At 43.0% G+C, this 13,695-nt stretch overlaps 1 protein-coding gene across 16 annotated transcripts in view; it reads left to right on the forward strand.

Moving 5' to 3' along the window:
* ANKRD7 (ankyrin repeat domain 7) overlaps positions 1-13,695 on the forward strand; it is a 177,643-nt gene that overhangs the window by 1,279 nt on the left and 162,669 nt on the right. For all 16 annotated transcript variants that reach the window (XR_012903781.1, XR_012903785.1, XR_012903776.1 and 13 more), the window contains exons 2-4: positions 58-172; positions 1,833-2,006; positions 11,857-11,963. Coding sequence is in view for 12 of the 16 variants with exons in the window: in XM_075929155.1 (XP_075785270.1) it covers positions 58-172; positions 1,833-2,006; positions 11,857-11,963 (396 nt within the window). In the remaining 4 variants the exon portion in view is untranslated. The remainder of the gene's footprint in view (positions 1-57; positions 173-1,832; positions 2,007-11,856; positions 11,964-13,695) is intronic.

A 13,695-nucleotide genomic window follows, 5' to 3' on the forward strand; every position in this document is an offset into this window, starting at 1 on the left:
CTGTAACATAAGCATGAAACTTTTTTTTTTAATCTGATGTATCAACTTATTTTTCAGGACACCTTTGCATCTTGCCTGTGCTAATGGACATTCAGATGTTGTTTCTTACTTAGTGGACAATAAGTGCAAATTGAACCTGTGTGACAATGATAACAGATCTCCATTGATGAAGGTATGCACAGTTATGTAGTTATGTAAGATGTACTGATACTACTTTTGAATTTAACTACAAACCCTGTATTATGGAATGTATACAATTACATTACTATGGCTGATCCTCCCAAATCTGGGACTCTCTAGGTAGGACCAAGGAACGCTGGAGCAACAGAGGCTGGGGAGCTTCGGCTGAACCAGGCAGCATCTGGGAAGCCCCCAGCCTGGCTGGGAACCCCCAGCATTAACGGGGCCAGGCAGTGGCTGGGGAGCTCCTGCCCCACCTGGGGAACCCCTGGTGTTAGCAGGGCCATGTTGCTGGGGAGCCCTGGCTTTAGCTGGGAAACCCCCAGCTACAGTGAAGCTGGTAGCCCGAGCCAGGAATCCTGGCAAAACCCTGGTGGCAGTGGTCGGAGAGACCGGACAGCCTCTGCTTGGAAACCCCTGGCTGAAGCAGGGCTAGAGGAGGCAGGCAAACTCTGCCAGGGAACCTGCTGAATCCCCAGCATCAGCAGGGTGGCCCCAACAGCAGGGCAGGATGGCTGGGCGGCTCTGGCTGGGGAACCCCCGATGGTAGCAGGGTTCGCAGTGCTAGGTGGCCCCAACTAGGAACCCTGGGGAACATCCAGTAGCAGCCAAGTGGTCCCTGAACCCCAGGAGACCCTGGGGCAGCGGGCCAGCAGTGACATGGGGAGCCACTTCAGTGGAGTCAGCAGCAGGGCAGGGAGCACAAGGGAGAGGAGCCCAGGAGTGGGGCAGTCAGCAGGGAAGCACTGACTTTCCCTGGTCTGGCAAACTGCTTGGTCTGGGACACCTCAGGTCCCGAGAGTGCCAGGCCAGGGAGCTCCAATCTGTATGTATTTCAGAGAGTCTGTCTGTTTTTTCAAGAACTCCTCCTAAACAATAAGAGCTAGGACCACCAAGTTCAGTATGCAGCTTCCTTTTATCGTAACTTAAAGCAATATATAGGTTTAGTTATGCCAGGAAAATGGGATGTGCCTGGAATGGAATTGCTTCTCAGAAAATCATGCAGAAAAGACAGACTCATTGGGTAGGTGAAAAGGGGCTGGTTGAGGGTGCACTCTCTTGCCCTAAATCTCTCACCAGGCTCCCTGTAGGAAGGGCATAGGAGGCTGACGCTCCCCCCTCTACTGCCCTCTCATCCTCCCTCTCCTGATTTGAATGAGCACATTACTGCTTATTTCCTTCGTCAGGGAGTGAAGGGAAAGCACACAGTTTGCTGCCTTCCTCACTCTGGCTGGGGAGGGCAAAAGGCAGATGAACCTGGACATGCCCCAGCTGTGGGACATGCACCCCTCCCTTGGCTGTGCGTGCTGGAGCTCCAGCAGCCATGGAGAAGTGCTTCTGAAGCTGATGCAATGAGAGAGGCCGGAGCAGTACTCTCTCCTTGGGGCACCCTGCGTACTGAACCCCTCACCCCAACCCCACCCCAGAGCCAGGATTTAAAGGAAGCATCTACATTTATCATTTTATTTCCAGAAAACAAAAAATAATTGAGTTAAAAATCTGAGCAACATTGGAAAAATCTTCTAGTATACTATATCAACAAAATGTTAATGCATTTTTTACTAATTGATTTCATTAAGTTATGGGCAGTTTAATAAGATGGAATTTAGTTTGCCAGATTTATTCTCACTCTTTTTCTATTACATTTACAGGCAGTACAGTGCCAGCAGGAAAAATGTGTAACCTTACTGCTAGAACATGGTGCAGACCCTAATCTTGTGGATGTTAATAGCAACACTGCCTTTCACCTGGCTGCTCATACTGCTAATATATCTCTAGCAGTACAATTGCTTGAGTACAATGCCCATATTGATGCACAGAATAAGGTAACTGCTTATTTTCAGAAAGAGAACAAGAAAAAGTGTAGATTTCAACTTCTAGTTTGTGTAGGTTTTTTTGAAGAATAATTCTCATTTTTGTGTCTAAAAGTTATTTTTAAAATGTCCTCTTAAACTCTATTTTTATCAGAATCTCGGTTTATAAACTATTACCAGAAAAGTTGCACCCTGTGAGAGGGAAGAGTGACTAACCACACGTTCCCCCAAGGCTTGCTACAGATCCAAGACTTTGTGAGATATCGCCTCAGCAGTCTCTTGTGGCCCTTTCAAGGAATACTGTGTGGCCTGGATCCCTAAACATAATTTTACTTGGATCAATGAAGAGGCTGAAGTTGGTTCCTTATTCCTGGTTCCATTGTCCCAATTTCTTATTTGTGGTACCAGCCCTTGTGTGGTTCCCTGTTCTTTATTCCAAGGCCAAAATTAAAAATATATCAATATTTGATTAAATTTTTAGAAATGTCACTAAATCAGTGAGATTGTGATAAATATTTAAATTCCTCCTTTCTTAATTATTAGTTAATCAAGGAGCTAGGATTTCAGTAGCTGTACATAATGAAATAAATTCAGGTCTCCCAACTGACACATCCCTCTGACTGTCAGACAGTTCTGAAGTTGCTGGGACATACCATCACTGACCCAAAACTTTGTTCTTGTGCAGTTTGGTGCTAAATTCATGTTTCCACCCTATTTCCATATTCATAAAGCTTGAATAAGGGACTGAGTTCAGTGTCCAGTTCTGTGTCCAGTTCTGGGCGCCACATTTCAAGAAAGATGTGGAGAAATTGGAAAGGGTACAGAGAAGAGCGACAAGAATGATTAAAGGTTTAGAGAACATGACCTATGAAGCCAGGCTTCATGAACTGGGCTTGTTTAGTTTGGAAAAAAGAAGATTAAGGGGGGACATGATAGCGGTTTTCAAATATCTAAAAGGGTGTCACAAGGAGGAAGGTGAAAATTTGTTCCTCTTGGTTTCTGAGGACAGGACAAGGAGTAATGGGCTTAAAGTGCAGCAGGGGAGGTTTAGATTGGACATTAGGAAAAAATTCCTAACTGTCAGGGTGGTCAAATATTGGAATAAATTGCCAAGGGAGGTGGTGGAATCTCCCTCTCTGGAGATATTTAAGAACAGGTTAGATAGACATCTGTCAGGGATGGTGTAGACAGAGCTTGGTCCTGCCTTGAGGGTGGGGGGCTGGACTCAATGACCTCTCGAGGTCCCTTCCAGTCCTAGTATTCTATGATTCTATGAGTTTTTACAGACAATAAATGACAAAATGGGGTCTTGGTCACCCCAAGATATACAAGATTGTCAGACTTTTTGAAGGATCTGTGACATGTCTGATCTGACCCACTTTTTTATGATATTCTGCTAAATATCCAACCCTCATCCTACTTCCATGTTGTAAATGGAGCTTCAGTAAGGAGCTGGCTTTTAACTGACTGTATGAGTTAAAATAAATCTCAGATCACACCAAATGACATGTGTCTAGAAGAGTTATACACGTCTGAAATAACAAGACTGTGCCATTTGCTGACATCAAGCTTAGTTTATTATCCATTTTCTGCTACATGTTGCATTGCCACCCCAATTCCAGATTATATGTAGAGTTTGAATAAAGAACTGGGTTTTGATTGGCTGTATTTGGCAAAATATGTATTGGGACATGTTTCTGAGACTGTTCCTTTGTTTTGCAGAAAGAAGGATATATCACTTTTAAGGCTTTTTCAAAAGATACTTTCGAAAAAGAGCGTCTAGACTGCAACCAGTACTTTCGAAAAAGCAAGCCGCTTTTTCGAAAGAGAGCACCCAGGCAGTCTGGATGCTCTCTTTCGAAAAAGCACAGTTTGCATTACATAGCGCCTTTTTTCCAAAGAGCACTTTTGAAAAAAGGTGTTATTCCTTGTGAAATGAGGAGTACCACTGTCAAAAGAAAAGCCGCGTTCTTTCGATTTAATTTCAAAAGGACGCGGCTGTAGTCTAGACGCAGGTGAAGTTTTTTTTCGAAAAAAGGCTACTTTTTTCTAAAAAACCCTGCAGTCTAGACACAGCCTTAGAGATTAACTTTGTTAGGTCTGACAAATATGTTAACCAAATTTTTATTTTGTGTGTTCTTTCTTAGTGAACATGCAATAGACATGTAAAAATAAACAAAAATTAATACTGAAGGAATTTGTGTGAATTCAGCTGTAATGTTTTCATAGAAATTCTATGATAGTTACAAGAGAAAGTGCCAGTAAGAACTTTGGTGTGTTAGACAAATTAAGAATAGGAAAAAATGGCTAAATGTATTGAAATAGGTTTAATTTTGTTAAGAATATAAAACATTTGTTAGAGTTTATACAACAAAAGTAATTTGAAGATCCTGTATGGAAACAATTGGCTCCCAAATAATCATGTTTGTTTATTTTATATTTTGAGAGAGTTTGTCATACAGCAGTAACATGGCTTGGTACACTTCACTGGAATTTGCCAAACTCTATCTGCCAACCCTCTTTTCTTCTTAATTCTAAAATTCTGTCATAGAAATTCCAGTCCTAGGGTTGAGCAAATTCGTGGGAACATACAAAATGATTCCCAGTATTGTATTTTATGCCAGCAACCTGCATAACATCTTTGTTTTAATTAACTTTACTGATTACACAAATAATGTAGATCACTTCTGTTGAATTAATTTAGTATTTGCAGCATTTATTTTAAATATTAATATGTATGCAAGTTATATTGTATAATGCTGCTGACAGGTCAGGTGAAATTTTTCTCTGGACTAGGGGCATTTCATTTTTATATGAATAGTCAGTTAATGGTATTTGAAAATATGAAGATCACTACTTTGATATATAGCCTCAAAATGCATCTTGTTTTCTTTCAGAGTACTTGATATTATACCAAGTAATTGCTGAAGGAAGTAGCCAAGAGTTAATTTTTTAAGTCTTTCTTGTGATTAGACTTATCTGCAAGTATAATGAGTAAGATGCATGTTTCACCACTAATGAAACGATTTACTCGGTTAACGTAATCCATTGCATTTGTTTACTTTAATTCTTAAATTGTGAAATAAGTAAATATTTAGCTATTTTTTGTAATACAGCATTTTACTTGAGCAATTTTTGCTTTTGTAAAAACAATGAGGACTCCTGCGTCACCTTAAAGACTAACAGATTATTTGGGCATAAGCTTTCGTGGGTAAAAACCATGTCATCAGATACTCTTATTGTTAATATTGATCAGTAAACATTCCTAAGAATTTGTGTGATAAGACACTGATTTGTATAAAAGGAAAGTTTCTTCATGAATTTCTAACTAACTTGTTACTGTCTACCAGTGTTCTCTCTAAAATTTTTCAACCATGAGTGGAGTGAGTTTTGGCTTGTGCACCAATATTAAGGTCATATGTGGTGGTCTGGATATGTGCCACTATGGCACCCAGTTTATTAACACATACGTGTTCCTGGCCGCTGGAACAGAAACCTCCCATCACCCACCATTCAGCATGTCCCGTTCCCAGCTGCCAGAGCAGACCTCCCCGCCCCCAGCCATGCGGCAAGTCCCATTTTCGGCCCCAGCCGCCTCTGCCATGTGGCAGCCCCGGCCACTGGAATAGGCCTCCCCTCTGCCATGTGGCTGCCCCAGTGGCACCCTCACTATGCCATTTCAGCCAGCCACGCTCGCCAGAGCAGCTGCCTGTTGCACGAGTTCTGCTGCACAACTCTCCAGAGAAGGTGAGTGGGGAAGAATTTTTTGTGCATGGCCATGCAGGCGCACACCTTAGCACCATGGTCACCAACCCGTCGATCGCGATCAACTGGTCGATTGGGAGGGCTCAACCAGTTGATCGCGAGGTGTTTCCTCCCACCCCCAAGAAGCCCCACTACCTACCTCCAGCAACAATGGAGGTAGTGCCAGCTGTGCGCCACTTCTGGGGTTTCAGGAAGAGCGCTGACTGCTCCCCCTCTCCCAGACAGCCGGCTTGGTACCACAAACCAGGTCTGTGGTGCACTGGGGACTTGTTGAGCGGGGGCGGGAGGGTAGGAATCCCCAGAGGAGGTGCGCGCCAGGGCTTCCCTCCTCTGGGGGGTGGGGGGAGGGAGTCCCTGGAGGAGGTGTGCTCCAGAGCTTCCCTCCTCTGCGGGGGGGTGGAGGGGGTAGGAGTCCTGGGAGGAGGCATATGCTGGGGACCCCCTGTCGCCACTATCACCTTGTCCCCATTGGCACCCTGTCCCCTGCTCCCACCAGCATAGTTGGGGCCACATTAGTGAGGCTTGCGGGGTGGGGTGGGCGGTTTGGAGGAGTTATTTTTTTGAATCTCACTTGTGTGGCCCCAACTGACTTTTCTGTGGGTCAGTGACCCCTGACTCAAAAAGGTTCCCCGCACTTCTCATAAATAAAGACAATGCTGAAACCTTTTGTGTTTGACATAATATTTTATTTAAAAAAGAAGCCTGGCCAACAAACCCACAGTTGGGGCCAAGCCTCCATCTCACCGCAGCATCATAACACTCTTGCACGCACCCACCTCCAGTTCCTAGATCTGAGCCTATCATACACTGGAACTCCTTATCCTGAGCCTCTCACATCCCCAAACTCCTGCACCCCCACATGCTCAGTCTTCTGCCACAATACTTCTGCATCATCCACACACTGCAAATCTGTGTCCTGAGCCCATCATACTCCCAATCTCCCTGCCCTGAGCTCCTCACATACCCCAACCCAAACTCCTGTACCCTCACTCAGTACCCCAACTCTCCACCTGACCCCAACACTCCACAGCCTGGAACCCCCTCCCCAAGCATCCCCTTCTTCATCTCCTCCTGCCTCCAAATTCCCTCCCGGAGCTTGCACCTCTCACCCCTTCCCACACCCAAATCCCTCATTCCTACCTCAGAGCCCACACATCTTGTCTCAACCCAGTGAGGCTAGACTATAGGAGTCTTTCCGGGTTTCCAGAGGTATCCCGGAAAAACTCTTCCACGTCCAGGGACATGTTTGTTCTTCCGCTTTTTTTTAGCGGAAGAGCAAACATGCTCTTTTGTATTCCCTGTATTCCTCATTCCACGAAGAATAAGGGGGCTTCTGAAAGAAGGGTTTTTTCTGACATTTGGCCTAGTCTAGACAGGACAAATGTTGGATAAACCTCTTCCTACAGAAGAATCGAAAAAAAGCGGCAATGTAGCCGTACCCTGAGAGTGTATAAGGACTTGGGATAACAAGTGATGGAGAGGAGAACAGAGAGGGCGGGGCTTCAAGGAAGGGGTGGTAGATCTTGGCTTGTTCTGACATTTAAAAAGTGATCTTGGGTGTAAAAAGGTTGGAGACCACTGCCTTAGCGGGAACTGTTTACCACCCACAAAGAAGTTTTTATGGTCTGTAATCCTTACCTAGCTAACTACTTCAACAAACATTCACATGGAGAGGGAAATTCTGATGATAAAGGTGTGTGCACAGAATGCTTTAATATCAGGGTTTCGTAGAGGGGACTGTTAGATCATCTGATCTGACCTCCTGTGTATTTTCATAAAATTGTATCCATCTTCCTTTGTATTTAGCCCCATGCCAATTTGTGTTTGACTAAAATATATCTTTTAGAATGACATTCACTCTTGGCTTGAAGATCTCATGAGATGGAGAATTTATTAATTGTGTTGATAATTTATTCCAATGGTTGATCATACTCATTATTACAATTGTGCGCCTGATTTCTAATTTGTTTGGCTTCAGTGTCCAGCCATTATTTCTTGTTCTGCCTTTCTTTCAGTACCCAGTTTTGTGTACACATAAAGATACTTACATATCATAATCAAGTCATGTCTCAGTCTTCTTTGGGATAAACTAAACAGGTGATGCTCTTCTATTCTTGCTGTAAGCATTTTCCCCATTCCTCAAATAATTTTTGTGGCACTCTTCTCTGCCCTGCCCATTATTTCAACATTCTTTTTAAAATGTGGACAAAAGAACTGTATGTAATATTCTAGTGCAGATCTCACCAATGGCATAAAAATTGGTAAAAATCACATCCTTGCTCCTTCTCATTACTTCTATTTATATGTACAGGGATAATGTTAGCCAATTTAACAAAGAATCGCACTGTGAACTGATATTCACTTGCTTGTCTACATCATTAATGACTTGGATACTGATGTGTAGATATACAATTTGAAGATGACACCACACTGGAAGAGAGTGCAAGCTTTTGGTGACAGAATTCAAGATGATCTTGACAAGTTGGAAAATTGCTGTGAAATTGACAAGATGAAATTAAGTAAAGACAAGTCGAAAATACTACACTTAATATTTGTATGTTTGATCTTTTCTTCCTAAGTGGAGAATAACTGAGTAGGCAACAGTATTACAGAAAAGGATGTGCAGATTATAGCAGATCCCAAATTGATATGAACCAACAATGTCACTCAGTGACAAAAAAGGCAAACACAATTCAGGGCTGTATTAACAGGAGTGTTGTATGTAGGGCATGGAAGGTAATTGTTCAGCTCTGGCTTGGCCCTGGTGAGGCCTCTGCTGAAGTGATGTGTCTAGTTCTGTACACCATTTTTTTTTTTAAATTGTCGAAATTGGAGAAAGCCCAGGCACAAAAATTATAAAAAGTTTTAACAAAACCTAACCTCTGAGAAAAGGTTTAAAAACACTGGGTATGTTTATTTCTTGAGAAAAGAATGAGACCTGACATGTCTACAGCCCTTAACATATCTGAAACGAAGAGGATGGTGAACAGTTGTTTTCCATGTCCACTTACGGTAGAACAAGATATAATGGGCTTAATCTATGAGAAGGGGGATTCAGGTAAGTTACTGAGGAAAAGCTTTCTACATTTAAGGATAGTTAAGCACTGACATATGTTACCAAGGGAATTTGTCAGTTGAGGTTTGTACCAGTGAGTTAGAAAAATACCTGTCAGGGATGGCTTAGATGTAGTTGGTCCTGCAGAAAGAGTTGAACTAGATTACCTCTTAAGATTTGATTCTGTGAACACTAAATACTTTTCAGAATCATTGATTTCCAGAACGGTCCCCCACTGGATAGGTGTTGTTCTTTAATTGGAATATTATGTGTAAATAAATCCAAATATATTATATCCTTTTCCTTAGAGGTGCTTACACTGCATTCAACACCACAGTGTCTAAGGGTATGTCTAGACAGTGGCACTATTTCAGAATACGTCCAGTATCCCAAAATAGCGTTTTTTGTGTCTTAACAGCATGCCCTTTATTCCAAAGGGCAGTTGAAATAACGGGCCTGCTATTCCAACCTCCTGGTAAACCTTGTTCCACGAGGATTAAGGGACTTGTCAAAATAGACTATTTCAAAATAAGCTATGCAAATGGTGTAGCTCAAATTACATAGCTTATTTCAAGCTACCGCCACTGTGTAGAAGCACCCTAAGTGTCTCCTAGTAGTGCATTAAGCAATGTGACTATATGTTTGTGTGGTTGGTCTCTCATTCTCCCCACAACTTATGTAGCGGAGTGCCTTATTTTGGTATGTTGTAAGTTTTGCTTTTATTAAACACACCTGGTGCTATATGTTTTTGTTAGAGAAAGCAAGACGAAAAACATAAGCCTTGCTATTTGGGTGAAAAATGGTGAGGTTTGTGATGGTTCTTAGTTCCTAGGAGAATTCATTCCACAGTGTGGGACTAGCCCTACAAAGAATGCTATCTACTGCACAGACAAGCCCTCACCTATTGCAGAATTCCTTTGTGCTTGAGGAGTGGAATTGTTGACCATTCTCTTCGTTTTGGAGTACAGGAAATATTTTAGCTATCCTGGGTCTATGTCACTGAGCTACTTGACCTTAAACTTGATTTGAAATTCTATGTAAAACCAGAGTAAAGAACCGAGGGAACATGCGATGCCTTCACAATAGCTTTTGTTGCTGAGGAGGTGCATTATAGCATTCTGTACTAGATAGAATGTTCAAAATGTGGAAGTCTTTGTCCCCCAATATATCACATTGCTATAGTTCATCTGAGTGCTGACGAAGTATGAATAACTGAAGCTAAGTCATTATCTGCTAGGATAGAATGGAATCTCATAGCTGTGTGGGAAGGGCACAATGCTTTAAGGATGGTAACTAACCTGTATTTGTGTGAACATGTAACTGCTGGATTTTTTTAGCGGTTACATGTTTACATGCTAGGTGGGAGCTGGTGCTTGTAGGGAGCTGGTTTAAAGCCAGGAACTGTCTCCTGGCTATCACTCAGCCCCCTGCTGTTTCTGATACAGAAGCAGCACCATGGTGGGCAAGAGGCTCCATAAGAGACAATACATGTGGGGAGCTGGCTTGAAAGCCGGCTTCCCATGTGTATTGTCTTCCATTTGCCCCCCCCCCCCACCCTCTGCTTTGCTGCCTCTCTGTCGGAGGCAGCAGTGGGGTGGGGAGCACCATCTCCTGCATCCCTCTCCTACACTTCTGCCTCTGTGGGAGGCAGTAAGAGGGAAGCAGGTGACTCTGTAGAACTGGCACTCATGGACAGGCAGCTTAAAAGCTGTCTCCCCACAGACATCTTTTCCTGCCTCTCCACCCCCTTCTGCCTCTGATACAGAGGCAGCAAGGAGTATGTGTGTATAATCGTTAGGATTAACTGATAAACCCATATTTATCAGTTAATTGTATAAACAACTGCAGGCTAACATCCCTAGAATGCATAACTCACAGCTGCTGCTACCTGATAGCTTAGCGTAAGGGAAGAATCCAGGTATATCCCTAAACTTATGCATGTGTAAATTTAATCAAAGGAGACTGCACTGTAGCTGCAAACTCTTTTTAATGTGATTGGGCAATATGATGTAATTTAAAAAAAAAGCCTTGTCTAACAAACTTCATTTTATTTTTAAGTTGATTGGAATTATTTTCATGCCTGCTCTTTAATTCTTTAGCAGTTGAATCACAGATGAGCATTTTTTTTCGTTTGTCTGGGATTGAGGCTTAGTGCCTTATAAACTTATCCACATTACACCACTTGCGCTTTCTGAATATTAGCATAAACTAGTAGTCTTCTAGTATTCTGGAATTTCCCTGGACTGGAACAGAGTTCTCCTTAACCAAGTTTTTTAGGACTCCTGGGTGCAAGTTAGTAGAGTCTGCTGATCTTTATTGAATACTTCCTGCATCATTATTAAAAAATGTCACCTTCTACCTCTAGTAATATGCCTTTACTATAATAAAATTGCTAGAATTTTTTAGTTCTTAATTTTCTTTTAAAAACTCCTTGATATCCTTAGTCCTGCAAGCCATAAAATTATTCCTGATATCTGTAGCGCCTCACTTCTTAATGGTAAGAGCTAAGATCACCAAATTTGGTATACATCTTTCTCTTACCATATCATAGCAAAGTAAGGGTTTGGTTGTGTCAGGAGAATGGGATGTGCCTGGAATGGGATTGCTTCTCATAAAACCATATGGAAAATTGACAGAATCACCAGGCAGATGAAAGGGTCTGGCTGGGTACTGTCCTGGACCCGAGCCTCCCACTTCCCCAGGCACCCTTTAGGGTGAATGTGAGGAGCTGAAGCCTCCCTCCCCCAATTTGTACAGAGTCATTACTGGCTGGAACTGCCCAATATCTTTTATTGGATTAACTTCTGTTAGTGAAAGAGACAGGCTTTTGAGCTATACAGAGCTCTTCCAATGGGCAGTCTCTTTGTAGCTTAAAAAGCTTGTTTCTTTCACCTATAGAAGTTGGTCCAATAGACGGTATTACCTCACTCACATTGTCTCTCTTTAGTTATTCATATAAAATCTAACTTGTATTTTAAATAGAAAGTAAGAGATGTGCATGTACACAATAGATCTATAAAAACATTTATCTTTATTTCATAGGAGGGGTATACACCGCTTGCTATTGCTATAACTGAAAATCACCAAGAGATGGTAGAGTTTCTTCTTAAAAAAGGAGCTGATGTACATGCTAGAGACAAGTCTAAAAGGTAAAGTATAGGTCAAACTACTTTTGACTAACCTACAGAATAAGTAATATCCTAAAATTGTGGATGCTGAAAAAGTAATACAGAAGCTGATCCTCACAAAGCAGAGATAAAAGATGTATATGTAAAACCTACAGACAGCCCAATGATTAGAATGATGCGGAGTGCTCTGAATATACGCATTTTTTTTCTGGCCCTGGCTACTCTTCTTTGTTCAATTTGCAGGAGAGAGATACTGTGTTATAAGAAAACCTATTTGGTCTTTAAGTAGAATCAGAACTGTACTTGCTACACTAAATTCTGCTGGTGATGTGTCACAGGCTTCATCTACACTACGAGTTTTGCTGGAAGAGGCAATGCAAATGAAGTGCAAAAACCCCTTTTTGCACCAGATCCAAAAGGGGTTTTTGCACAGAAATGAAACCTCCACACTGCTTGTTTTTGAGCAAAAATCCCGAGTGCCAAAATGGATTGGAAGAGCAAATGAAGTGTGAGGAAAATGCTAATCCATGTTTCATTTACATTGCCTCTTCCGGTAAAACTTGTAGTGTAGACATAGCCACAAATTGGAAAATAATCTGTCTCTTAGTTTCTGGCTAGAGGGCTACTTTTGAGAATAACCATGATCATGAATAACCATCACAAATATGTTTTTAAAATGTTTACTCCTCCAATTTTGTATTCGCTCAGCCAGGTTAATATTTAGCAGAAGGTGATTGCATGAATAAAGAATTCAGATTATACTAAATTGTGATCATACTTATCTGAGATGTATTCCTTTTCTACCATGTGGAAGAAACCCCAATTTTGGATAGTTAGAAGCAGTTTTCTGTTTAAAATGCACAGCAGCACAACTTCAGAGGTGATTAATGAGCCTCGCCCAGTCAGAGACTCAGGGTTTCATGCACAGCGCTGACTGACTGGATGGGGGCTGATAAATCACCTGTGAAGCTGTGCTGCTGTGCACCTTAGAGGGAACACTGGTTGGGAGTTAGTTTACTGCATAGTTAGGCCTAGGAGAGCTGGACTTAATGCTTGCAGCAATGGCAGCTCTTTAATAGCTTTGATAATGTGACCTTCATACTACAGATGTTAGATACCGGGTAATTGCATAATCATGTAACTGCATACAATCTTTCATGACTGTTCACTGGTCCCTGGAGATGGGGCCCCAGCCAGTGTGCTCCTGGTCCCATACTCAAGGAGCCCCCTGCCACCCCATGCTGCTGCTGCTGCTGCTGTATCAGAGGCAACAGCGTGGGGTGATAGACATGAGCCTGTCCGTGAGGAGGACCAATTTAAAAACCAGCTCCCCATACAAACCAGCTGCCTGCCGTCCCATGCTGCTGCCACAGGCAGCAGCGTGGGGTGGTAGCAGCCCTTGTCCACGGGGGTCCAAGCTCCTCATGGACAGAGGCTGCTGCGGGGGAGGAGATGAAAGGGGGAAAGGAGAGGCTGCTGTGAAGCAGCATATGCCTGCAGTGGCCTGGGCTGGCCACAGACAGAGGCTGGTCTGGCAGCAGCCCCTGTCCGTTGGGGGCTCCGAGCTCCCTGCAGACAGAAGTTGCTTTGCCTCCCATGGAGCACCCTCTGTTTGTGGTGAGGCTGGGGTCCCCACCCCCCACAGATGGGGCTGCTGCCGCAAAGCATCCTCTGTCCATGGCGGGTCCAGGCTTGCTGTGAAGAGAGGCTGCTACGCAGGGAGCTCAGACACCTCGCGGACATGGGCTGCTAC

This window comes from Pelodiscus sinensis, chromosome 1 (assembly GCF_049634645.1).
Source record: "Pelodiscus sinensis isolate JC-2024 chromosome 1, ASM4963464v1, whole genome shotgun sequence".
Classification (NCBI taxonomy): Eukaryota; Metazoa; Chordata; order Testudines; family Trionychidae; genus Pelodiscus; species Pelodiscus sinensis.